Source organism: Pezoporus occidentalis, unplaced genomic scaffold (genome assembly GCF_034315485.1).
Source record: "Pezoporus occidentalis ecotype Australia unplaced genomic scaffold, CSIRO_AGI_Poc_V1 ctg65, whole genome shotgun sequence".
NCBI classification, from domain to species: domain Eukaryota; kingdom Metazoa; phylum Chordata; class Aves; order Psittaciformes; family Psittacidae; genus Pezoporus; species Pezoporus occidentalis.
Genome location: NW_026915998.1, coordinates 55,789 through 81,134, shown reverse-complemented (window position 1 = coordinate 81,134; position 25,346 = coordinate 55,789). Strand labels below are relative to the sequence as shown.

At 50.6% G+C, this 25,346-nt stretch overlaps 1 protein-coding gene across 1 annotated transcript; it reads left to right on the top strand.

The window, feature by feature from the left end:
- Window positions 1-472: 472 nt before the first annotated feature.
- LOC134175057 (BTB/POZ domain-containing protein KCTD8-like) lies at window positions 473-14,090 on the top strand. Its single transcript, XM_062640495.1, has 3 exons — window positions 473-500; window positions 5,973-6,095; window positions 13,153-14,090. The coding sequence occupies exons 2-3, from the start codon at window positions 6,038-6,040 to the stop codon at window positions 13,641-13,643; spliced, it is 549 nt and encodes a 182-aa protein (XP_062496479.1). The 5' UTR covers window positions 473-500; window positions 5,973-6,037; the 3' UTR covers window positions 13,644-14,090.
- Window positions 14,091-25,346: the final 11,256 nt, after the last annotated feature.

Sequence of the window (25,346 nt, the reverse complement as noted above, 5' to 3'; positions counted from 1 at the left end):
TCCTCATCATGCCATGGGAAGGGATCCACAAGCCCATTGCCTTGTCCCTGCACCTACAGGATACCTCTGAAAAGTTGTTCCCTTCAGAAACATGCCGGTTTCTGCTCATGTGAGGGCATCTCTAGCTGAAACAGTGAGATGGGTTTGAGATGGTGAATTTTTGTCCAGGATTAACGGTGGTCTCAGCTTATTCTCTACTTCAGAAAGGTGTGAAATGCTCTGGAGGGGTGCAGCAGGTACCTACCAGAGACATTTTGAATGAGGGCCACATGTCATGCACTGTAAAACCAGGCTGGGCTCATGGTGCACATCCAAGGGAAGTCACTTACCATGGGATGGGACCACAGAGCTCTTCCTCTTTCCTTGCATCCCACCCAAACGTGTGTGCTCATACGAAGATGGGTCAGCAGAAAGCCATCACGGTGGAGCACAGAGCCAGATCCACACCTTCTCCTTTGTTTCTAGGTCCAGGCAGCTCTCCAGGCACTGCAGCCTTCCAGGTAAAAGCGCCACAGGGGATGTCCTAGGGCAAGGCAGGGATGGGTGAGGGTGATGGTGAAGGTGGGTTCAGGTCTGTCTGGACAAGGAGGCATTTGGAGGATTTGAGATTCAGTATTGGCTTTGTGTTAGTCACGATTCCTAGGTGGAATCATGAGAGCAAACTGCTTGGTCCCACCTGCCATGTCAGCCTCCTCAGTGGCTTCAGTCCTTTCACTGCACCCATACGACATCAGACAAGCTGTCCTATGGGTGCAGCAAAACAGGGTTTAAACACAAACCCAGTTTGTGTTTGTCAGATAAACTGGGTTTGAGGCCAGAAGTGGGGCTGCACCAACACATTCCAGTGGGGACTGTGAAGTCTTCCCAAATCCTGGGGTTTCAGCCCTTCAAAAGGCCATTGGGGTGAAGAGGAGGCATGAAGGAGGGACAACCACCTCCCATACAAGCCTTTAATATATGAGCAGGGACATTTAATAAGAGGTTCCATTAATAAATGGTTGGTGTTCAGAGCTGCAGAGGGAGGGTTTATTCTGCACATTCCTCAGCTTTCGGGAAAGGCCATAGTCCAGAACCACAAATAGTCATTGCCCAAAGGACTTAGCATTCCAAAAAGGAAATGAAAAGGGAAAACTGCAGCTGTAACATCGAAGGGAGCTTCCAAGGGCTGGATTAGACTCTGGCAGACTTTTTAATGAGGGATAGCTTGGCCTCAAACTCTCTTTGAGTAGGAAAAGGTGCAAAAAGTGGGAGAGAGTTTCAGAGGGAGGCAGACTCTGCAGGCTGTATGGGTTTGGCTCTCTGCAAATTGCTTCACCTTCCTGTGGCTCACTGCTGGGAAGAGATACTCAGGCTGCTGCTGACTGCTCTGGCTGGGGAAGGGGTATTTGTTTGCACATATGTGCTAGACCCCTCACGTAAGGATGGGGGGGCTCAGCTGGACCCAAATGTCTACCTCATGCATCTCTGTGTACTGGGACGGGCTTCAGCTCATATAATTGAGGCAGCTGCAGTGATTTTGGCAGACCTCAGCTCCATAAACTGACACCAGAAGAGAAGGGGACCCATGAAGTCTGGTGTGAGTCTCCAAGAGGAAGAGGAGCTTTGCACACAGAACACACCAGGGCACATTGCTGTGTTGCCTGACCCCAAAGTACTCACAGATCTGGGTCAAACTGGGCACAATTTCTGCAAAATAGGGCAAGAATCTGTGGAAGGAGGAATAAAAAGAGGCCATGTGCCCCTTTCTTGTCACCCAGAAGCTGAGACTCTGCTTGAGTGGAGGAAATGTGGGTCCATGCTGCATGTACCAGCACCTCCTGCTCTGTATGGAAAGGCAGTGCCCTTCCTGTGTAGCCTTCTTGCTGTGGGGAGTTTAAACCCTTTGCTTTTCTTAAGCAAAAGCAAAATCAAGTCTTCCTTTCGGTATTGAGGGGAAAAAACGATAATAGCTTGGTTTGGCATGACAAAAGGATTCCAGCTTGCTTTGCCTCCTAGCACATTAAGAGCTGCAATGATTCCCAGCTTTCCCTTTGCCTTCCTGACACTCCCAGCTTGGTCAGCAAACCCAGCACTCTCCAGCCCTGCCTGCGATCTCCCTGCGAGGTCATTACTTTGTGGATTTTCTGCTTGGCAAAAATATCCCGATAGGAAGCGAGTGCAGTCACATCCCCATGGAAAATGCTGATGGAGCCGCTTTCTGAGCGTGACTCCTGGAAACTGGGAGAAAAGCAGATTCCTGTGTAAAGAAAGGCAGCTGGAGCCCTTCTTGTGCAGCAGGCGCTGCCAAGGAGCCATCACTGCGAACAGCATGTTCATACCCTGTGACCTAGGGAGCACCTTCCCCACCTCTCATCATTGACTCCCATGCAAGTGCTCCCTCGATGCTCTTGAAGGAACCTTCCACTGGGCAGGAACTTGTGTTGTTACAAACTGGTGAGCCCAAAGAACAGGAAGCAGTGGGGAGAGGAGCTGTCTTCCACACAACAGGGCAAAGCATGGCTCAGCTCTAGCAGGAAGCAGGAGGTCAGACAAGCTCAACCGTTTTCCCCAGAGGCAGCAAGGAGCTTGGATAGATGGAGATGCTGAGCCAAGATAGCGCTGTCCTTTCCATCTCCTTATTGCTGGAATGGACCCTGTAGGTTTATGGCTGAAGCTGTGCCTTGAGGAGGAAGAAGAGCTCTGGGAAGAGGCGGTATGGAAGTACGGCTCCAGAAGGGAGGGTGTGATGTTTCAGTCCCTCTCAACCCTGCCCAGGTCTTGGTGCCCCCCTGAGCTCTGTTTCTCTGCCTGTGAGGTGGGGGAAGCAGTGACCCCCTCGCTATGGGATGGACAGACCCAAGGCTTTTGACACCAGGGGGTGACCCTGCTCTGGGGTCCTTGCTCCTCACATGGTGTCAGTGAAACCAGCGGGGAGCTTCTGTTTTCTTTGCTAGAGCTGTTTCCCTCCTTGTCGAAGGAGACTGGCTGGTGACCAATGAAAATCCATGGTTCTTCACTAAGAGCCTCTCATGGTCCAGTCCTGCCAGATGGAGAAGCCAGGATCTGAATCTCCCCAAGCCCTGCTCTGGCTGATTCCAACATAGAGTTCATTTCCTGGCTTTCCTCCCCATCATAGAATCATAGAATAGTGAGGGTTGGAAAAGACCTTAAGATCATCCAATTCCAACCCCCCTGCCATGGGCAGGGACACCTCACATCCTTTCCCATCTCCTCTCCCCTCCTCTCCATTCTTGTTTTGCCTCACTGAAGAAGGATTTAACCCAGGATTAAGACCAAGAGCACAAATGAATTGCAATGTCCCAAGGGAAAAGAACTACACTGGCTTTAACTGCCTTTAACATGGTTTCAAGGCCACCACTTCCAATCAAACCACCAAGTGGATGTGATATACAGCCTGCCTATACATTGCACATATGGCATTGATTAAAGAACAAGATGAGCTAATGGTGTTGAAGCCATTGCTGTGAACACATGTAATCACTCATGTGCCTGGAGCACTCTGCATCACAAAAGCTCCAAAGACACTGTTGTATGGTATCATTATGAGACTGGGTTTTAATCTGTCATGAGGTGTGAGTTCAGCCTTGCTTCTGCACCCCTGTGGAACCACGGGCATTAAGAGCATTTGGTTCTCCCCACTACCAGAGAGTCAAGTCCTGGATGCTGCTGTCTTGCAGTAACTCCTCATCCAGGCTCACCCAGCTGGGAATTTCACCCCATGGAGGTGTTACGGCACCTCTTGCTGGGCAGCAGGGACAGGTCTGGGTGTGAGCAGTGTTCAGAGTGATTCTGGACATGGGAGCAATCCCGCAGGTCAGAAGGAGGATGCGGAGAGCAGAGGGATCCCCTGAAGGACCCGGAGCCCAATGCAGGGCCACGTGGTGGAGGTTTGCTGGTTGTCCTCCCTGCTGTCTCCTTGCAGACTAACACTCAACCTGTTTGAGAAGGAAACGTGGGGTTTGCTGCTTCACCCTTGCTCCCAGCAATTAGAAAACCTATTTCCATGGTGTCCTTCAACATCAACTCACGTGAGTTAATCATTAATTTAACCAAAGGGGAAAATGAGAGAGTGAAACAGGGAGTAGAGCTGGGAAGAAAAACTGGGATGAAACAGTTACCATAGATTTAACCTTTACTGTATCCTGAAACTGACTGAGTTTTGCTCAGATTTAGAAGGAAATCAAGTTCAAGCAGTTTATATCATGGCAAAATACCTTTTGAGCTGGTTTTTGTCAGATGCATCACTAAAAAGGAAAGTTTAAGAGCTCAAGAAGTCCCGCTGGCCTGGGTTTTGATTTTAGCCTCTTCCTTTGCAGAGGAGATTGAAACTCTTTGTGTTTCTTCCAGCCTGGTCCAAATCCAGGCTCCTGAGTCCAAAAAAACCCTTGCAAAAATGGAAACTCCAGCCATTCCCAGCTGGAATTTTGAACCAAATGGGAATTAATGCAGTTCTTCTAGTGGAGGACATCCAGAGCACAGAGCTGTGCTCCTGGGCTGCACCATGTCCCCTTGCAGAGCCTCAGGGACTGACCCAAAACCCCACAGGACCAAGGAGGGTGCTGGAACACGCTGCTAGAAAGGTTCCCCCAAGGTGTGCAAGGAAAAACCCCTCACCCTCAGCTGGATCCTCCTCCTCCTCCCAATCCTATTAGTATTAGAGAGGGATCGAGCTATAAGAGGAAAAGCCCATCTTTAGCAGCAGTGCTGACAGCTTGCCTTTTAAATCTTTCATAAGCACTGGCTTGCACAGCCACCCTCATCTGCTGCATGGCAGCACATGGAGGCAGTAACCCAGGGGCTTGGCCCCTGTTGAAGGGCTGCTGAATGTTGGGATGTTTGGAAGCTACCTGGGAAACCTCAGCCATTCAAATGGAGCTGCAGTTCTTATTCCATCAACCCCTCTTTCCTCCTCTACTTGTGTGCCAGGAGCTTGATTTAAAACCATGTTCCCTTGTCCCATATGGAGGTGATGGCTGCTGCTCCCTGTGCCCTGTGATCAAGGGCATCTGTGACCACAGGAGAGAGGGGACAGGTCTGATGGGTGGCTGAGTTCTGCCCTGTTCACCCCAGCTCCCAGACGGGTTTACAAGGGCCCCATGGCATTGAATTTGTCTCAGCTGTCCTCCTCCAGACCTCAATTTGGGACTGCACAGAGTCCCGCTGCAAAAATAGCTGCTCTGGGGCATGAATCAGAGCCCTTTATAGCTGCACTGACTGACAGTGACCACAGAGACTCTGCCAGAGTTTATTGGTATAGGAAGTAGAAGCCCATGTTTACAGCTTAGGGACGAGCTCTCAGAAGTCACAGCCGATGACGGTGCCGATAGGCACGGAGCGTGCTGGGATTCTGCTGCCCTCTCCTGGATGCAAGCTTCTGGATGTGGCCCCTGAGTGCTGGATCCTGGAGGTCAGGTTGTCCGTGGGGCAGTCCCCTCATGTCTTGGCTTCTGGCCACCACAGGCCATAGAAAGATGCCCATCCACTGGTCCTCTGGAGGCTGGGGCATCCAGTTTCACCCCTTGCTGGCCATGGTGAGGTGGGGAGCGTCTGGGTTGTGTGTCACATCAGGGTGACCTTGCCCAAACGCTTCTCCCTCTGCAAGAGCAGAAGTGGCTGCACTGCTCTTTGTGCATGAAGGGGTTTACCCAGCACTTGTCCACGGAGAAACCTCCCCTTTGCTGCTGGGTCAGTGGTCAAGCAGTGGTCCAGCTCTTGGAAAGGGCTTTGTTCCCAAAGCAGCCCATGGAGCCACCCTCTCAGAGGTGAAAAGCCAATGCTCTGGTCTAAATCTTGTCATCAGCTGTTTGATAGCTTGTGGGTTTGGGAGATACCTGCCCAGAAGATGAACAGCAGCTCTGGGAGGTGCTTTAGCCTCTGTGGAGTGTGGCCATCACACACCCTGGCCCCTTCTCACACTCGCTGTGCATCACTTGCCTTCTAAGATTTAATTCCTTGGGTCTTCATTGTTTTAGGTAGCTCCTGGCTCAGCCTGCCCATTGCCCAGCCTTTGGAACCGGAGCACAGCCCCAAAAAACCCATGTCTTCATCCGAGCCCATCCTGGATCTCAAGGCAGACATGGCAGAAGCGCTTCCAGGTGAGAAACACGCTGTCCTGGCTGCCTCCAGTCACACCAGTGCTGGGCAAGGTGGGTCCCCCAAGTCACCCCTCTCCCCACATGTACCTGTGCTGTTGTCTTCTTGCTGTTTGTTTATTAAGTTACAAGCTTAAACCCAGGATGGCAAGTGATCACTGATGTCCCACTCACACATGAGCACCCTTGGCCTCCTCCTGAGAAGCCCCAAGGCAACCTCTGCTGTTTCCCAACACTGGGGAAACTAAAACTACCTATTTGTTGGAATTTCCCAACGAGAGACATGAGGATGCAAATCCCCGAGTGGGGACCTGCTGCTTTGCTGCATTCACCTGCCTTTCATTTGCTCCTTTAGAGGAACCCAGTGAAGCAGAAACTCAACCTGCAGGCATTCATTTCTGGGGCTTCTAACCATATAAGACTTAATGTCCTTTCATGTCACAGACAATGACCACAAGAAGCCAAGAATCTCTTTTCTCCCCCAAATATCAATGCCAAACAAGTTCTGTGCTTCATTTTTTCATCTGCACATTTTATTTCCTATATAATCTTCCCAAAGCTGTGCATGCAAGCAGAATGCCATCATCCTACCTTAGAGATATGTGGAATGATGGCCTTCTGTGGCTGGGGACAAATTCATCCTGGATAGAAATGGATGGCTTGAGAAGAGTACAGACCTACAGAGCCTGCCAGTGACTGCCAGGAGCAAATTGACCCTTCTTTTAAGTACATGCTGAAGCGTTTTTATGGTTACTAGAGTGAGGATAATAAGTATTTCCAAGCCAGGATGCAGCTGAAGCTGGGCAGGAGCTGTGCCTCTTGGCAGAGCAGTATCTCTTGACAAGAGTTTGCCATACGCAGTATTGATCACTATCTCCTAACAAGAAATAGGCAGGTCTTACCCAAATTGACGGGCTCCACAAGAACTGCCTGGCGAAAGCTGCTTCTGGCTCACACAGTATTGAAATGTCTCCCCTAGGCCAGATGCTGTGCTGATGTAAGTCAGCACGGCTCCTTTGGCTTCAGTTCCTGCAGCTTACGACATCCAAGGGCCTGGCTCTGTGCTGTCACCGGGCTTTGACCTCTCATTCTGCTTTGCCAAAATGAAATGTGTTATAATTCCCATCCCTGCCATAAAGCTGGAGTCATTGTGCTTGGAAAGCACATCCAAATGGAGCAGTCATGCAGAGTCTTGGTCCAATGAAGCTGCTATCCATCACGTGCATGTTCACCACCCCTCAGCTGGACATACTTTAGGAGGCATCTCAGTTCCTCCAAAGAGGGTCCTCCAGCAAGGACCTGGGACATCCCAGCCTCAGGGGTAAACAAAACCTCTGCTTACCTGTGCCAGAGAGGGCAGTGAGAGTTGGGGGACACTTGGAGAGGGGGGATTCACTGCTTCTTGTCGCACCTCGCCTGGGAGCTCAGCCAGAACTGAAGCAGATCAGTGCAGATGCTAAACTAACCGGTGACATTATCACTTGGGCAAATATCCACCACTTATGATTAAGGAGAAAAGAACTGCACAGATCCACACTGAGCAAGAAACGTAGTTGAAAGCTGACAGCAGAGCTCATATCCTTCCAAAACAGAAACAAAACAGATGCATTTGGGAAGCATCCACAGTTTCCCAGGGGTTGATTTGAGTCCTAGCCATAGCTGCGGGATGAAGGCAGTCAGAGAGCAGGCAGTGACAGCCCCAGGCTCCAGCAGGCACGCTCCTCTTCCTCAGCAGGCAGGGACAGCTCGCCTTGCTGGGGCAGTGCCAGCTCCTGCCAGGTCTGGGTAGGAAAGGAAATAAGGAGGAAGTTAGAGATTAAAACCATGACGGGATGAACTCAGAACAGCAATTAGCCTGCTGATGGATATCGTGTCACCGATCACCGAGGGGTTTAGAGAGTGGCGAGCGCTGATTTAGATCACGGCAGGGGCTCGGTCCGGAATTAACTGCAGAAACACCATCTCCAAATGGTGCTGACAGAAGTCATGTATAACAAACCGTGGCTTGAGTTAGATACCCATCTGTCACTCCTGAGTGACAGACACACTGATCCGCATGCAACAGAGGTCTGGATTACACAGCATTCATATGCACAGTCCCGCAGAGCTCCGAGCTGCTGCACTTCTCCTTGCACACGTTAGCAGGATGGATTCGTTTCCACATTGCACCTATACCTGCACTGTGTGAATACATTCACAAGCACACAGAAAACACTTATTTCATACAGATGACCGCTCTTGAGGGTATTTTGTTTCCTGCAGCCACATTGCCCATGCACACACCATGACCCTGCAAGCTAAGCATCCTTGTAAGAGGTGAAGTTGTGACCTTCATCCCCACTGAAGGTGAAAGGGTGATGTTTGTGAGCCTATTGCCACCATTTGTACCCTTCCCAAACTGTTCTTAATGTCTTTATCACATAAAATATATGCAATCTTTTCCATCAGCATCTCATTTCTGGGCACAGCCTAAGCTCTCCATCACTATCAGGCTCTCAAGTAAGAGTTAATGAGAAACATTTTAGACAAAGAATTAATGTGGGGTATTCAGGGCAAGCAAACTTTGGTTGAAGGGAACAGTTTGGGTCCTTTCTCCCTTCTCCACACACACACACACACACACACACACACACACACATACAGGGACTAAACCTGTTCTTCCAGCTCTTGATTTCACTCATCTTTGCGCCACAACGCCCTAAGTTAAGAGGCTGGAAAGGAGTTTAATAAGCTTGCAAAAGAGCTGAGTTTGACTCCCAGGGATGTGCTGTTGCTGGATTTTCATTTAAAAACTGGAAAGAAAAGAGCTGTTGAAATCAAGGCATGGAATAGAAGCAGCCTCAGAGGCACAGAACTCTGCTTCTACCTTGGGGGGCTTCCCCTCTGATGCCCAGCACTTGCTCAGAGCTTGGCTGCCTGGTGTGAGCTCACAGAATGCAAAAAAGAGGAGTTTCATTTCCTGTTTGGGGGAATCTGGGGTTTCTGCAGCAAACGGTGGAAAAGGAAAATCAGTCCTTGAGGCTCACGCAGTCTGAGCTGAAGATCCCCCGTTGGGCTGGGGAAGCACCCCAGGAATGACCTGTGTGTGTCAGGACCTTACAGCAAGCGCCTTCATCTGGAAGCACACAGAGAAGCAAACCCACCACCAGAGCCTGCCCTGTCAAACACTCTGGGAAGAGCAAATTGTATCCCAAACAGCAGCGAGGGGCTGGGACAGTGTGTGCTTCCCTGCAAAGCACCAGCTCACCAGTGCAGGAGCCTGGTAATTGCACTCAGCACGACGTCTATCAGCACCATGGGGCTGCATCGGAAGTGGCACTTCTGCTCCTTAATTGATGCTCTGAAGCAGACAAAAGCATCACAAAGTCTGAGCGAATGAAAAATATGGTGAGAAAAGCAGAGTATGGAGCAGATCTCCTTTCCCAGCTCAGTAGCTGTGAGGTGCACTGTGAAGAAGAGTTGTAAGGTGTCCTGCGATCATCTTAGGAGCTATACCCCACGTTGCCAGACACAGGCTGGCCCCACGGAGGGACACATCAGTGGAAGGGAAGCTTAGACTGGGGGAAATTGAAGTTATCTGTTCAAAGCTACAGGGAAGATAAATAGCAAGAAAGTACCCTGGAAGACCCAGCAGCCAGGGCATTCAGTGTCAGGTTTGGTCCAGGCCAAACTGTAGCCAAAGTGATGCCCACACTCTCAAAATCACTAGCACAGAGAAAGAAAAGATACAGTCCTCCCAATAGCTGGGGTCAGAAAAGCTCTGGTCTTGCAGACAGGGTTAAGCACAGATTCCTCAACCTAAGTTTCTTGTACCAGTCATGGGGCATACTGGAGGCCAATGGAGAAGAGTGGCCAAGAGGAACATCCACCCCTTGGCAACTGCGTGGTTTTGGATCCTGCAAGTTCCAAGGTGGAGCTGACTTTCCTCAGAAAACCAGTGCAAATCCACATTGCTTTTGCCCCCCTGCTCCAGTCTTTTGCTGTTTGGAAACACATGTGCCTGTGCAAGTGAACTCATGGGCTGGGATAGAATCATAGAACCAACAGGTTGGAAAAGACCTTTAACATCATCAGGTCTAACCATTACATGCCTGGCCAGGAGCAACCACGTGTTTCAGCACTGTATGGGGAGCAACTAAATACCTGCTGAGCTCTGCATTTCCCAGTGAGTGCAAAATGACTTCTACAGATATTAGTCTGAGAGCCAGCAGAGCAGGCTGGGATAACCTGCCCTTGGTGAATGAGATAGAACAGAAGTAAGTAAATGTCATGGGCAATTAATGAATATTCCCAAAGAGAAGACATTAAGGCTCACTAGGTCCTTTACGTAAAGTCCCTCAGCTACCAAGAGATGTCTAAACTGCCTCATCATACCTAAAGGAGCAGGATTTTACACTGCTGCTGCCTGTAAAAGAGCTGGACCAAGCTGTGCACTAACCCAGGGAACACTGCACTGGAGAGGCACAGGAATGGCCTGAGCATCACCTTCTCAGTGCTTTCAAAGCAAAGAAATAATGTCTTGGCAAACCTGTGCTCTAGCAAGGGGTTCTTCAGTGGGGTCTACACCGTTGTGCTGCTCTCCCCAAGCTCAGCAGCTCATCAGATGTCTCAGATAGATCCAGAGGCAATGGAAAAAAAGCAAGAACAGAGAGACTTCAACACTATGGAGGTTGCAGGTTGCAGCCACCCTTGCCAAGGAAATCAGTATGGTCTGGTATGGAATGCATGGAAGATGGACCCAGGAGACCTGGTTTTGTTCTCAGCTTGACGACCTTAATGAGTTATTGCACTTCTCTGTGCTTCAAATGGGAATAATGTGATGTAAAATGTATTGAAAGCTTGAGGGAAAAACAAATGCAGCAGCTACAGCCCTTGGATGGTCTAAATGATGCTAGAGAAGAACTGAAGAGATTTGAATTCCGCATCCATCTAAACCATAGGCTCTTTGGATGAATTTGGATGCATCTGCTTATGCTCCCCATGCCTCAGCTCCCCGCTCATGAATGCAGCAGTGAGGCTTGCAGATAAGGTGATTAAAGCAATATAAAAACTTGGAGACTTTATTCCATCACTCAAAGAATTTGGGGCAAAGATACATCCTTGTAGCTTCCTGGGGAGATTTGCCAGAGAAAATCCAGCCTTCAAGGTTCCTGCTCAGTGACGGGTGACATTTCCCCATTCCACCTCTAGCGATTTCAGTGCTGGAGCTGCTCAAGTAAATGTCAAACGAAGACAAGAAGAGGAAGAAAAAGGAGGAGGGAAAACTCTGTCCTTACAGAAAGTTTTCAAGGCAAAAGAAAATCCACCTTGATATTTCCTGCTTCCATGGTGGGCAAAGTGTAGGGTGAGGAATTTAAAATAGGAATACTTTATGCCCTGAATGCTTCGTACCCCTGCTATTAGATGTGCTCTACAAAATCCCAGCAGGCCATGTAAGACAAAATCCTTTGTTTTCAGAGCTCTTTGGTCTTGGGAAATGGGGCAGTGGAAAGAAGAAGAACAAACCATGAGGGAAAAGGGACAAGGAAATCTCCCCCAGGGAGAAGCAAGGGGAGGCTCTCACCAGGATGGCCTCTCTTCCTATAGTAGATCTATACTTTTGATCAGAACTCAAACTCCCTTTTGTGTGCTAATAGCAAAGGCTGGAGCACATCTGGCCAGGGCAGATGTTGCAGCACTGGTTGCTGGTATTGTGGGACACGTGCATTAATGGGTAATGCTTATCAACTGCCTAAATGTTGGCTACTAGAGGCATCTGCTGAGCCCTGTGTGCTCCCTTGCGTAAAGTCCTACATGAAAAACTACAAGGGGGAAAGGGGGAGGATAATTCACATCTCGGTGGCAATCACTTCCTATAAACAGCCAAACAACAGCATTTCCCAATCCACATTTACTGTGACATCCAGAGCATCTTTAATGCAAGGGTAGATGTATAGCCCCAGGGTATAGGTGGAGGGTTGGAAACTGAAAGGCAGATGGATGCAATGAGTGAAAACCTCCAGAGCAGCAAATAGGAGGCACTACTTGGGTTAAAGCTGTGCAACAAGAGGGTTTCTTTCAGGTGCTTTGAGAGGGAGCCGTGAAAACTGCTGCTAGGTTGATATCACTGCTCAGAAAAACAGATCTTGTTATAATGAGGGGAAGAAAGTCCCCGTGTGTCTGATGTGACCCAAAAACCAGCCACGTAAATGAAAACAAGGACAAGAAACCCCCCTTGTCCCAGAGCTTTCAAAGAGCAGGAAGGTTTGTGCTTCTGCCAAAGGTATTTAGAAACACAGGAACTTCAAGGGAAAACAAAGAAGCAAACATAAACCAACCACTTCCAAACCAAATCTCTGCTAAACCAGCAGCATTTGACAATGCCTCTGGTCTCTGCCAGCTGCGGAGCAGGGGCTCGCCCCTGCTGTGTGACAGTCACTGTTGGGATAGCACCAGAGGTGGTGGCATCAGGGATGAGGAAGGATGTGTGGGAAAGGTTGGATGGACAAGATCCCTCTCGCCGCCTTGTCCATGCTAAGCATGGGTGTTAGCAAACACTCCCTGGGTTCAGCTGTAGGTGCATAAGCTGCTCTGTGCACATAAGGCCTCTCTTAATGCTTCCTTAGCAGTTCCCATTGGCTTTTCCCCCTGACTGATTTTCCTAGCAGCTGGTAATTGAGAGGGAATGGCTATTCCCCATGCAGAATCACTGCTTGTTAGCCACTGCTGTTAACAAGCCCAAGCTCTGCAGGAGGCTGGGCCATTTCTTCTTCCATTTCCCTGCATCCCCTCTGGTTCGGACGGTTCCTGAGCTCAGCATCCCTCTGCACCACTGCAGACCAAGCCACAGGCCACAGGAAGCCCTTAACCTTTGATGGAGCACCCAAACCCACCCCAAGGCTTGGGGCAGAGCTCACCAATGTGGCGACCAAGAGCACCCAGCTCTAATTGCCCCATGCCCAACTGAGCCCAGCTACCTGCACCCCAGTGTGGCTGCATCCAGCCTTGTTCGAGGTGCTCCCATCACAAGGGGCTGATCATGCTCCTGCTCCTCACACAGCTCTCTGCTTTCCTTCCCCAGCCCATGGTGACCCAGAGGAGGTGAAGCAAAGCCACGAGACGAGGCAGGACCCATCAAGCCCCAGCGGTGGGGATGACTTTGCAACCTCCAGCATGAGCAGCCGTGGTGAGTCCATCCCAGCTCCGGCCACTGATGACACCCTCGCAGGCAGGTCGGAGGGGAGGGATCCCAGCCCCACAGACTCCTTGCCATGGCCAGAAGCCCCCGAGGAGAGCCCAGCCCATCCCAACACCCTGGACCTCTCCAAGTCCCTGAAGAAGCCGGAGGAGGTGAAGCAGACGGGGCAGAGGGCAAACAGTGACCACACATCAGTGAAGGAGAACGGGGTGGAGGTCAGCCCTGCCGTGGTGGTGGTGAGTGAGAAGCGGCGGGCGATGGAGACCGAGCTGGGCAAATGCATCGAGGACTTCCGCAAGATCAAGATCCCTGTCGCCTTCCCCAACAAGAAGCGGCAGTGGCAGAGCGAGCTGCTAAAGAAATACCAGCTGTGAGCCCGCTGGCGTGCTGAGGGTCTCCACCAGCATCCCTGGGTAGCAGGAGGAGGTGTCCGCAGTCCCGAAATGAGGAGTGTGGGGTGCTCATCAAGCCCATCCATCAGGCAAGGGTACAGAGTTCTCCTCACCATGGCCATCAGGAGGGTTGCATGGTATCCTATGTGACATATGTGTGGGTGGAGGGACTTGGAAAAAGAAGGAAGGTCCATGGTGAATGCTCGGAGCCAGAGCTTCCGTCCAGCAGAAGTTCCCACTTTTATGACAATGACGTTTCCTAGTTTCAAATAATAAATTATAGTTGGTGTTGAAAATGAATTCCTTGCCCCATTGATGCAGATGTTTGAGCTCAGCTGCTCCAGACTGTACAAGTGGTTCAGACATTCAGGGTTCCCGGATTGCCTGGCTCCTCGGGGAGCAGATGGGGAGGCCGGATCCACATTCTTCTTCCTTCCTCCTAAACACTGGAGAAGTGTTTATAAGAACATGGAGAGCCAAAGCAGTGCGACATAACACGGGCAGAGCTTACAGCCAGCAAAAGGCTTTATGAAGGGGGGTAAAACCACATCACCCCCTGCACAGGACCTCCAGTTCCCAGCGGACAGACATGGAGCTCATAAGAACAAAACTGTGCAGGATGGGGCTGAGCCAGAGCCCATCAGATGTGGGGCCTGTCCAGAGCTGCTCTGGAGGCACTGCAGTAGAAGCTGCAGGAGACATTGCTGGTGCTAGAGCAAGCTGCCAACCGCCCCTGCAGAGATGGGGCAATGGGAGGCAGCCCCATCTCAGCCTCTTCTCCCCAGGACCTGTGCCTTGGGGGGGTCACAGCTTCTCCCACTCAAAGGCGTGATCCAGGCAGGCTCTCACACTGCTTCCAGCTACAGAAGCACCAACCCTGCCCTGAGAGTGATTCCTTGGTATCAGGGGTGCACTGGATTTTGGGAAGATGAGGAGGCTTTTGGGAAGATGCGGAGGCTTGCCGCTGACCAAAGCCCTTGGAGGTCCTTCTGCATCCTTCCTGGAGCTCCCTGTGGGCACCCATCGCTCCTTCCCAGAGCCCTCTGATGGCACCATCACTCCCGCAGGTCACTGCTCTGGTTGTGAACACGAGCAGCAGCAGAATTTGCCCATGGGAGAGCCGGTTGGCACAGGGGAAGATAAATGAACTGCTCCTAAGCTGGGCACCAGCCAACACAAATGAGCTCTGTGGTTGGCCAGGCTGCGGGGCAACAGCAGCCAGCCTGGTAAACAGCAACCGAAAGCCACCACCACTGCTTGGGCCCTGAGAGGGAGGGAAAGGCTGTGTCCTTAGCCCTGAGGGTTTTAAAAGCATCTGGGAACCCCAGTGGCTACCAGCTGAATAGATGGGTGGGAAGCCAGGAGCCACGGTGGCAGACGTGGTTATCACCCTTCTTGGAAGGTCCTCTGCTCTCTGGGAGCAGCAGGAGTGCTGTGCTAACAGGGCCCAGAGGAGTTCAGACCCTGGTATGTTTATACCCATCACATACAGGGCTCATTCAGCGCCACAGAGTGTTTCCAGCCAGCCAGGAAGAGCTGCTGAAGTGACTTGTTCCTGTTTATCCTTCAATATTTGTCCTTTATTCAAACCGGTGCAATGTGCTGTTTGGTTTGGGGAATCTATTTACATGTATCTCCATGTCCCAGGAAATTCAGGGGGTTTCCTGTGCTGATTGATAGACACAAAGCCCGTTTTACCCCAGGTACTTTGCTCCTTTGGCATCAGTGAGAGCAGTCTCAAGTTCACACATGCCAGGTGCAGAGCCAGACTCACCCTGAGCAGAGCCCTGGGCACAGGATCTGAAGGGGCCTATAGGGATGCTGAGGAGGGACTCTTCATCAGGGACTGTAGTGATAGGACAAGGGGTAGTGGGTTCAAACTTAAACAGGGGAAGTTTAGATTGGATATAAGGAAGAAGTTCTTTACTGTGAGGGTGGTGAGGCACTGGAACGGGTTGCCCAAGGAAGCTGTGGATGCACCATCCATGGCAGTGTTCAAGGCCAGGTTGGACAGAGCCTTGGGTGCCCTGGTTTAGTGTGAGGTGTCCCTGCCCATGGCAGGGGGGTTGGAACTGGATGATCTTAAGGTCCTTTCCAACCCTAACCTGTGATTAAATCAGCTCTTGCTCCTTCCATTGACCTGCTGTGTGATGCTGGAAACACCAGGTGCTCACTGTCTGTGCACTGATTCTTGCCAGCGACTGCGCATGGTGTTTGCTGCCAGCTGAAGGGGTGTGGATGGGTACCTGGTGCTGCAAGGTCGTGCAGCTGTGAGCGTGTGTCAGTGGAGGTTCAGGAGAAGCAGAGGTCACCAGGACACAGCCAGCGCTGTCTCCTGCCAAGGGAATAAACATCTCAGCTTCTCCCATCTATTTATTTTCCACAAATGCCTCGGCCTTGCTTGAGCAGCAGGAAGCCATTCATTACCCAGTGACAGTGTTCCACAAGCATCCCTTAATTGAATGCCATTATCCCTTAATTAATTAAATGCCAATTAATTACCAGGAACATCGCATGACATGTAACAAATGCCAGCAGCTACTTGAGACAGAATCATTTAAAACCTGGGGAGTCTGGCCCAAATAATAATGATCAGGAATTGTCCAGCAAAGGAAACAATGAGGATCTTAATGTCATTTCCCCCGAGGCAGGTTGGGATGTGCTTGAGGGAAAAGCCTGTTTTCAGGCTCGCATCCCTCCAGGAAAGCTGGAGGGGCTCTGGCTTTCTAAACCTCAGTTGGTTTCCTCTGGCAGTACCCATGGATTCAAAGCTGGTCCAAAATGTCCCAGTAGCCACTGATGCTGAGTGGAAGGAACTGATTCATCCCATGGCGCACATGGTGGTGGAATAAGTGGTTCCCTCACTTGGTTGTGTCATAGTTGTACTCGGTGGAATTGGATTATACAGGGAAAAGCTACGTTTTTACTTCCCCATGTGGAGCATTCTCCCTGGAGCACTGCAGGTTTGCAGCCCCTCTGCTCCCAGCAGCAATGGGACAAAGCCTGGAAAAGGGAACAGGAGAGATCCCTGAGGTCTCCCAGTTCTTGGCTGCGTGGAAAGGCAGCAATGCCAATTTTCCCTCATCCCTAGCAGCCTGGGGAGTGGGATGCTGTGCTGCACAGGGAAGCAGGAGTTAAAGCCTTAGGTGGCTCGGAATCCTCTGCCAGCCAAGCAGAGATAATAGCCTTTCTCAGAGGAGTGCTTAATGGCCGTAAGGGAGGATTGTAACTAGATTATACTTTTATTTTAAACCAGCAGGAAAGCCAGGAGCAGATCCAGAGAGGGGAAACGAAGGCACAGACATGGGTTCAAAAGGCAAAAGTAACCCCTGTATAAATACCTGTTTCTAAAGGTCACCATCAGACACCTTCCATCTGACACAAGTGCCTGCCTCTCTCCCACATTCTTACCTTACAAGATCTTCACTGTAGGGCTGCTCAGGAGCTCACTCTGCCTCTTCCTTTGGGTGTAAGAATGCTCCTGCTGCCAGCAGCAAAATCAGCCCTTTTCAATACAAGGTTGGGGATGGGACTTGGGGAAAGCTGCTTCTGGTTTGAAGCTTTCTTACCCACCTCAGACACCTCCTCAAGGATGCTCTTCCAGGCCAGACTGGCAGTGGTGCCCTCCCAAGTTTAGGATTTAGCTGCACAAGCAACTTGTTTGCAGTTGACGGAGATTCACAAGTAAGAATTATGTTTGGTTTAGGACGGCAGTCTTGGGAATGCCCTTCAGGAAACATTGCAGGGAACCACTTGGCTTTGCCCAAGCGATGCAGAGGTTTTCCAGGCTGTCTCAAAAACTTAGGCACACCAGAAGCAACTTCTCAGATCTTCCCATGCCAAAGGTACCAAAAAGCCACCAGTGATGCTCAGCCACAGCGGGCATGATGGCAGGAGGGGTGGATGAAAGGTTTAGGACTCAGGAAACTGGAAACTGCTTATTTTCATTCCAGAACCCAGAGTATTGGATCAAAATTGTGCAGCCAGCAAGCAGAAAAAGAGCCTGCTCTGGTGTAATACATACACTGATTTAATTGATATAATGATCCTGAGGTTCTCCTAAAGGAATGCCGCAGCCTGAGTTATGTCAAATAAACTTGTGTTTTCCTCTTCTGCAATTAATGTGATTTATGTTGGTTTTCCAAGCACTGGGAGGTTAAAATCAGGATCAATGAACCTTCTAGAAACTATAAATCAGTCAGAGAAGAATCTTGCATTAAAAGGCAAAGCTCTGATTTGACCCATTGCTGGGGGCTGTTGAAAGTGTAAAAGGGGCTTCAAGGATGCTTCAAGTCTGAAGAGCTCGATGGGAATCCTGGGCTTGGGCAAAGCAGGCCAAGGAGGTGAAAGGGGAACAGAAGCTTCTTTCCCTTCCCATGCATGAAGTTCCCTTTGGTTTTGATGTCAGGCAGGAGGGGGAAGCTCCAGCAGGAACACAGACCAGTGCTGCTGCTGGCAGCCTGCATCAGGAGTGATGGACGGTAAGTACAGATACCGTCTTCTGCTTGGAAGAGACCAAATCACTTAGCTGCTATTACATTAGCACCCAAAAAGCCCAATGGGACTTTGCCTGCATAAGGAAAACTTATTATAGCCTATAACTAACCACCATAAGTTACAGGCAGCAGCAGTGGAAACACTGCAGGGAAATTGAGCTGTTTGTTTGATGCTTTCTCCATGCTCTCTCATTAAACAGCTTTGATCTCCCGGGGCTCACCTCACCAGGCCAAGGCCAATGCTGTTGTCTGTTTCTATGGAGGATTTTATTCTCAGCTCTTATTTTGCTGTTCTCCGTTCCCACCATCTCCCCACAGAGCAAGCACCACCAGAGTGTGATGTGCTGGTGCAGTGTGGAGGCATCGCTGGTGCTCAGCCTTGGAGCCTCATCCCAAAGCTTCTCCTGAGGATGCTGCCGGTGCCAGGTCCTCAGGAGCCCCCCTTCCTCCCTCCCTCCACAGGCAAAGACCTGCAGAGCAAAGTAGTCTTGGCCACAGAGCTCATGAGCAGTGGAAGCAGTGCTGAGGACCAAAGATCCCAGCTCCTAGTTAAGTCTCATTGTTTTACTAGTTAGTGCTATGTAATTGCAGCAGTTATGTATTACCCACAGGGGAAAAGAATCAAATTGCAACGCAGAGGTGCAGGGGGACCCGTTTGCCATTTAAAACACAGGAGCAGCCACATACTGGAGCTGCTGTGTCATTAAATCAAGCGTGCTCAGTGGATGAGAAACCATTTACTGAGCAGCTACTTGGTCCTCAAGAAAAGCTTGCCAAGAAGCTTTCAGCTGAAGGGTTTTCCACTTCCAGGAATCCACTGCGAGAGACAAGAACCAGAGCACGTATTCCGACACTCCCATGCTGGATCAGTGGTGCCAAACAGAGCTTCCGATGTGCAACATCAAATCGTATTGGTTTGACCTTATTGTATCATTTAATTTACTTAAGGTTTATGTTGCAGTGAAACTGGGGTTTGATACAGGATGGGGCTTGGAGCAACCTGCTGTAGGGGAAGGTGTCCCTGCCCACTGCAGGGAATTGGAACTGGATGAGCTTTAAGGTCCCTCCAACCCAAACCATCCTGTGATTCATTCTGTGATAGTATTTGATACTCTTGGTGACAAGAGCTCTTCTAAAGCATATAAACTGGGTTTTGGTGGATTTCTGGCCAACCCACAAGGTTGTAAGTAAGTGGGAGCTGCTTTAAGCTGAGAAAACCACAGACAAGTTGGGAAGTCCTCGCCAAGGGAGGCATTAGTGATTATTTATTTCATAAGTAATCATCCAATGTAGGATTTACAGGAGCAAAATCACCTTCCTGTTAGGGGTCTGTCTGTAATATGTCTATGTAGTAAAACTACCTTCCCTCCTCTGCAGAGCAGGTGGATGGGGCCCTGCCCAGGTAGCTCTACACCTCTTAGAGACGCATCTCCTCCTCCTGGCTCTGTTCTCATCTAACCCAAGGCTGGGGCTTTATTATCCCCTCCTATGGTCACATTCTGCCCCTGACTCTGACCATGGTCCATGGGCTTGCTCCCAGCCTCTCAGAAGAAGACTGAAAAGCAGCAAATCCTTTGGGTTGCTCCATTGAGGTGTCTCCATGCAGCCCCATCAGTGGTCATTAGAGCTTGAAAGGAGGTAAGGGGGATGAAGGGGTGTTAAAGCATCAATTGTGCAGGCATTTCTCCACTGAGCAGCAGGAGAAAGGCAGGATCTTGTGAAGCTCAGCAGACCAACCTGCTGTAAAATCAGGTTACAAAGGCAGAGCCTGATGAGGGAGAGAGGTGTGTGCAGAAGGGGTGGCAGGGATTTTATGGTACTTCAGACCCTTCTGCCTGACTTGTTTCATGAATCCATCACAAACCATGAAATCAAGCATTCCCTCTTGAAAGCAGGATAAAAATTGGATCCCATCAATCCAAAGAGCATTGTCCCTTTAGCAATGTCAGCAGAGCCCTGGCCCCAGAGCTGGAGCGACACAATCCACCTCCAAATGTTACCATGGACAGAAGCCTCAATGAAACGAGTGTCCTGGACATGACAGCTTGATCCTTGCAGGAAACAAGGGTATAATGAGACAAGAGAATCTCCTGTGCCAAGTGCACATTTGGACTGAAATATCTCTGGGGTCACTGAGTGGATTTTCCAGGCAGAGGATTACCGCAGTCAGAGGGATTGGGGGTTTTATCTTCTCTGCACAGTTTCTGCCTTGGCACTCCTTGTGTTGTGTTTTCAAACACTGTTCTTTGAAAGCACTACCAAGAGATGCAGAAAGAAAGGGTCTGAGATGTAGGAGCAGATCATCAGTCTGATGAGTGAGGAGAGCATCCGCTCACCCCAGGGCTCTGTGGGTCCTGGTGCTTGCCCTTAATCTAGTGAAGCATTCATGGGTAGCTGAAGTGCAGGAGACATGAACGGACCTATGGAATCAGATTCCAGTTCCAAGAGGTGGTTTATGGACTCAAAGCTGTGCAGAATTCCAGCCTGCATCAGCAGAGGTGGACTTGGTGCTCTGGAAAGGCTCTTCCACATCTGCCTGCTGCCCCTCGGGCCAGGTTTCAAGCCAGGGCAGGATGTGCTGGTAGGGAAGCAGGTCACAAATCACATGTATATCAGCGTTTTGTTTTCTTACAAGTAAATATTGGCCATGGCTTCACCTCAATTGATGTTTACTTCGTGGGTCAGTAAATCACGATAATCACTTCAAGTGAAGGCAGTGTCAGCTCCTCTTGCTATTGACACTTCCTTCTTTTTCCTTGAGGGAAAGCTCCCAGTTCCAGTGAATTGTACAGTGGTGAGTTAAGAGAGTCTCAAAATCTTCCTGAAATGCCTGAAAAGAACACTCCCAAATACTAACACCCAAAGCCCTGGAACCACCGGAAGATGGGATTTCTGTCTCCTGGGAATTAGATGTTTATTTGCTCAAGGGGGTTTTAGGATACAAGAAGAATTATCAAAACTTCTTGCAAAACAAACTCTGAATCTCCTTGGGAAATGTTGAAACAGGGACTCTCTGATGTCGAGTCCTGAGCAAAGACTGTGCTAAAAGAAACCCTGAGTGTGCCAGGGAGGCAGACAGGAGCCGAGAGCCCTGGGGTCTGCTTTCAGCTTTCTGGCTGGAGGATGCAATGGCAAAGGGACGGAGCAGATGGTGGAAGCAGGAACAAAAGAGAAGTCCCACAGAGAAACCTTTGGGCAGATGGAAAAGAGACACAGAGGGGGGGGTTGTAGGGGAAGAGAGGTGGGTTTTCTGCAGGGGTGACCCAGACAGAGACAAAGCTGATCAGGGTGGGGACAAACCTGAGCCTCAGGAGGATGGATGCAGGTGATATCAGCAGGTGCAATCACAGGCTTCCACTGATGGCAAACGAGCACTGGGGGAGCAGAGCTGGGCAGGAGGGATACCCGGAGAGGATGAGTCCCTGCCTGGGGGGTATGAAGCAGTGGGGTGGTCACCCATCAGAACCCATGCACAGCAAGAGTTTGGGCTGGAGCAGCCATGGCTCCCACCACCAAGAGGTCTTGGGCAAAGCCATAGAGTGGGAAGGAGACGGGGTACTGCCAGGAAAGGGGGCATTGTGGAAACTTCCAGAATCATGGAATTAGATCAGGAGGGATATAATTCCTCCCATTAAGCTACCTTTACCAACTCAGTCCATAGGTGCCCTTCAGCAGCGCTCCCGCAGAGCAGCAAACATCAGCCCTTCGTCTTCCCAAACCCCGTGTGGGAAATGATTCACTGCAAATATTCCTGATCCCCTCAGTGTCTGTGGGAAACTGCTCAGGACTGTAACACCAAGGACAGTGGAAGGACCTGCACAAGGCACTGGAGGATACTGGGGCTCCAACAGACAGGAGCAACCTCCCCACAGGGGAGATACAAGGTGATGCAAGAGTTGTTTATGAGAGGATGGGTAGGAGCACAGGTAACACATGAACCTGACTGAGGAGAGAGAACGGCTATTACCCATATGCAAAAGGCTATGGGGGTGTGGGCTGGAGTGAGTGAAGCCATTCAAACCAGGAAAGCACCAACCAAGCAGCATCAGGAGCTCACAGTCAGCATGGAGCCTTCCTCTGCCTGCTCCATCACATACAGAGCTTCTTGTGCACAGCAGGCTGAGATTTATGGGCCAGAAACATCTTTTCCTCTCCTCTCCTCTCCTCTCCTCTCCTCTCCTCTCCTCTCCTCTCCTCTCCTCTCCTCTCCTCTCCTCTCCTCTCCTCTCCTCTCCTCTCCTCTCATTAGATTAATATCAGCAAAGAGAAGGGCAAGTGAGGATGAGGGAATGATGCAGGACAGAGATTTCAAGCTGACATCCTGCACAGCAGCTTTTATCAGGCTGGGACATCAACCACCACCTGATCTGCCCCTCATTGGCCCCCCAGGGTGCTACAGCAGCAGCAGCAGGACACACAGCTCTGGCGATAGCACTTTGGAGATGAGCTTGGTGGGACAGTGTGCCAGGGACCTGCTGCCTGTCAGGTAAGAGACAGGGCTTGTGTGCTTCCCTGGGACTGTTCCAGCTCAGTATTCCAGACAGGATTTGACTGTTACTGCACACAAGCAAATCCGAGGCAATGCTCAGCGCAGCGCTGCAGCACAGTATAAAGCAAACAGAGCCAGAAGCCCTGTGTAACACTAGAGAAACTGATTAAAACAAGCTGAAAACCCACCACCATTGTGGGGCTGTGTCTGTCAGACGCTTGCTCTCTCCTCCTGTCTCACTAACTCCCTGGAGACCTCACGCTGAAGAACAAGGCTCACAAACAAGACACCAGCGCTCACAAACCAGAAGCATCTCGTGGGGTTTATGGTTTCTCTTCTGAGCGCAGAGGAATGCCTTTGGGATCAAAACCTCTGGAAAAGGCAGCACTGTAAGTGTTGATATTGGGGTTTTTATGAACTTGAGCATTCATGCTAATGATGCCCTGCTGAGCAGCTGCAGCGTGGAGCATGGGCTGGGGGAAGGTCTCTCTGGCTTGGTAGACACTGACCACAACCCATGGGTGATAGGACAAAGAGGCTTTGAGCAAATGGCTGCTTAAATCATGACCTCAGCCCCAAATAGAGAGGATATATAGAATCTCAGATTGGTTTGGGTTGGAAGGGACCTTAAAGCTCACCCAGTTCCAAGCCCCTGCCATGGGCAGGGACACCTTCCACTAGAGCAGCTTGCTCCAAGCCCCTGTGTCCAACCTGGCCTTGAACACTGCCAGGGATGGGGCAGCCACAGCTTCTCTGGGCACCCTGTGCCAGCGCCTCAGCACCCTCACAGGGAAGAGCTTCTGCCTAAGAGCTCATCTCAGTCTGCCCTCTGTCAGGTTAAAGCCATTCCCCTTCTCCTGTCCCTACAGGCCTTTGTCCAAAGCCCCTCTCCAGAGTGTACCGTGCCTTGGGCTCCCTGCTCCCCATGCTCCCAGGAACAAAGCCACCAGCAGCCATGGAAAAACAACACAAATGGCTGATGCCTTGCAGTCCCAGCTTCCTGAATAGTGTATGAAGAGGAAAGAGGTTTTCACGGCACATTTCGGCTGTTGATTTAATCCCGTCGCTCCTGAAGATATAAATAGCACCTTCCTGCTGCTCCGCTCCCTCCCACCCAGCAGGGATGGGAGCTGATCCCACCGGCAGAGGCATCGCACACAGGCACAATAATCCATCCTCAGTCTTTTGAATGCTGGTCCCAGCCAAACTTGGGCTGTTCCATGCAAGCCTGAGGTAGGCAACATCACCCTGCTCCAGAGGCTCTCAGGAAGCTGGTCCAGGACCTCTTCTGCCACTCGTCACACCTACAGCATCACCGGCTCCCGCACGGTGTCACCTCCGGCCAGGATGCTGTTGTTGTGCCCTGTGCCAGAGATGTGTGAATGTCAGTGACATTTCTGGGAAAAATCCATTGCTGGACAAGAACAAGCAATTCTTGCTCAATAACAGCAGGGCCTCAGGACCCGGGGGCAAACAACCTCCTGGGGAATCAAGCACTGCTTGTCTTTTGAAAGAGCTCCAGCCGCAGATGACCACATCTGTTTGGACTGGACCCAGGTCAGGCCTTTGACACCCCGTGGATGCGAGAGGAGCAGGGGTCCTGATGGATGATATTGGGCCAGTAGAAGTCACCTACTTGGCTGCTTGCAGGCATGAGCAGAAGGAGCAGAGGCACAGCTGTGGTGGCTCTTCAGCCTCCTGGAAGAGGGGCATCGCAAAGGGAGGGAGGGAGAAAGGGAAGGATAAAAGGAGGAAGGGAGGGAGGTTTTTCCCTCCATCTGCTGCATGTCAAGCTGCCACCTTGGATTTCATGCTTACAAAAGCATGAGACAAACACTCCCCAGCAGTGGCTGTGTGGCCAGAGAGGATGGCAGGGTGGGCATCACACAGCATCCCAGCTCCATCTCATCCCAGAGACTGGTCCAAGTGCCACAGCAGCAGCCAAAGGATGGGGAGGGATGGGGAGAATCAGTGTGCAAACACCTCTGCCATCACAGGGGAGGATCTCTGAGCGTGGGTGAATGGATAACATTGCAGAAGCAGCCTGTAAACCCTCCCTTTATCGGTAAACATTAGTAGTGAAGTGTTGGTACAATCCCACATCCTGCAGCAATCTGCTTCCCAGCCTCCCAACCCTGAGTTGTGCCGTAGGCAAAATTCCCATTCAAGTCAGCAGGACTGAGGCTCTGGGCTCATGAATAACTCAGCTATGCCCAGCCCGTGCCAGAAACCTCTCATCCAGCCCCTGCCTGTGCAGGTATTTCTGTGCCAGCCACAGAGGGAAATGCTGGGAGCAGGAACCTCTCCTGCTCTCCTGGAGATGTTTGCTGGGATGAACTGGGGCATTAAAGGTCTTTTCCAGCCCAGCTGATTCCATGATTCTACGTACCTGGCTCTGACCTCCAGGTCCCTTTGCACTCTGCCCGTGTGGGTAGCTCTGTGTGTGTCTGATCCCATCCACCACAGAAGATGCTCCCAGGCACTGGGAGGCTTCATGGTTCACAGCCTTGGGCTTCCTGATTGCTCAACTGATTTGGCTCTTTTCTCATGCTTCTGCTCTATCAAGGACCTGCCAAGTCAGAAGGAAGATGGGGTTTGGGTTTCCCTGACACACATATAAACAAGATGTTGGGAGATGATTCCAGTTGTTCACTGTGGATGGCTTTTGAATGCCTTGCTAACAGAAACAACCATCAAACC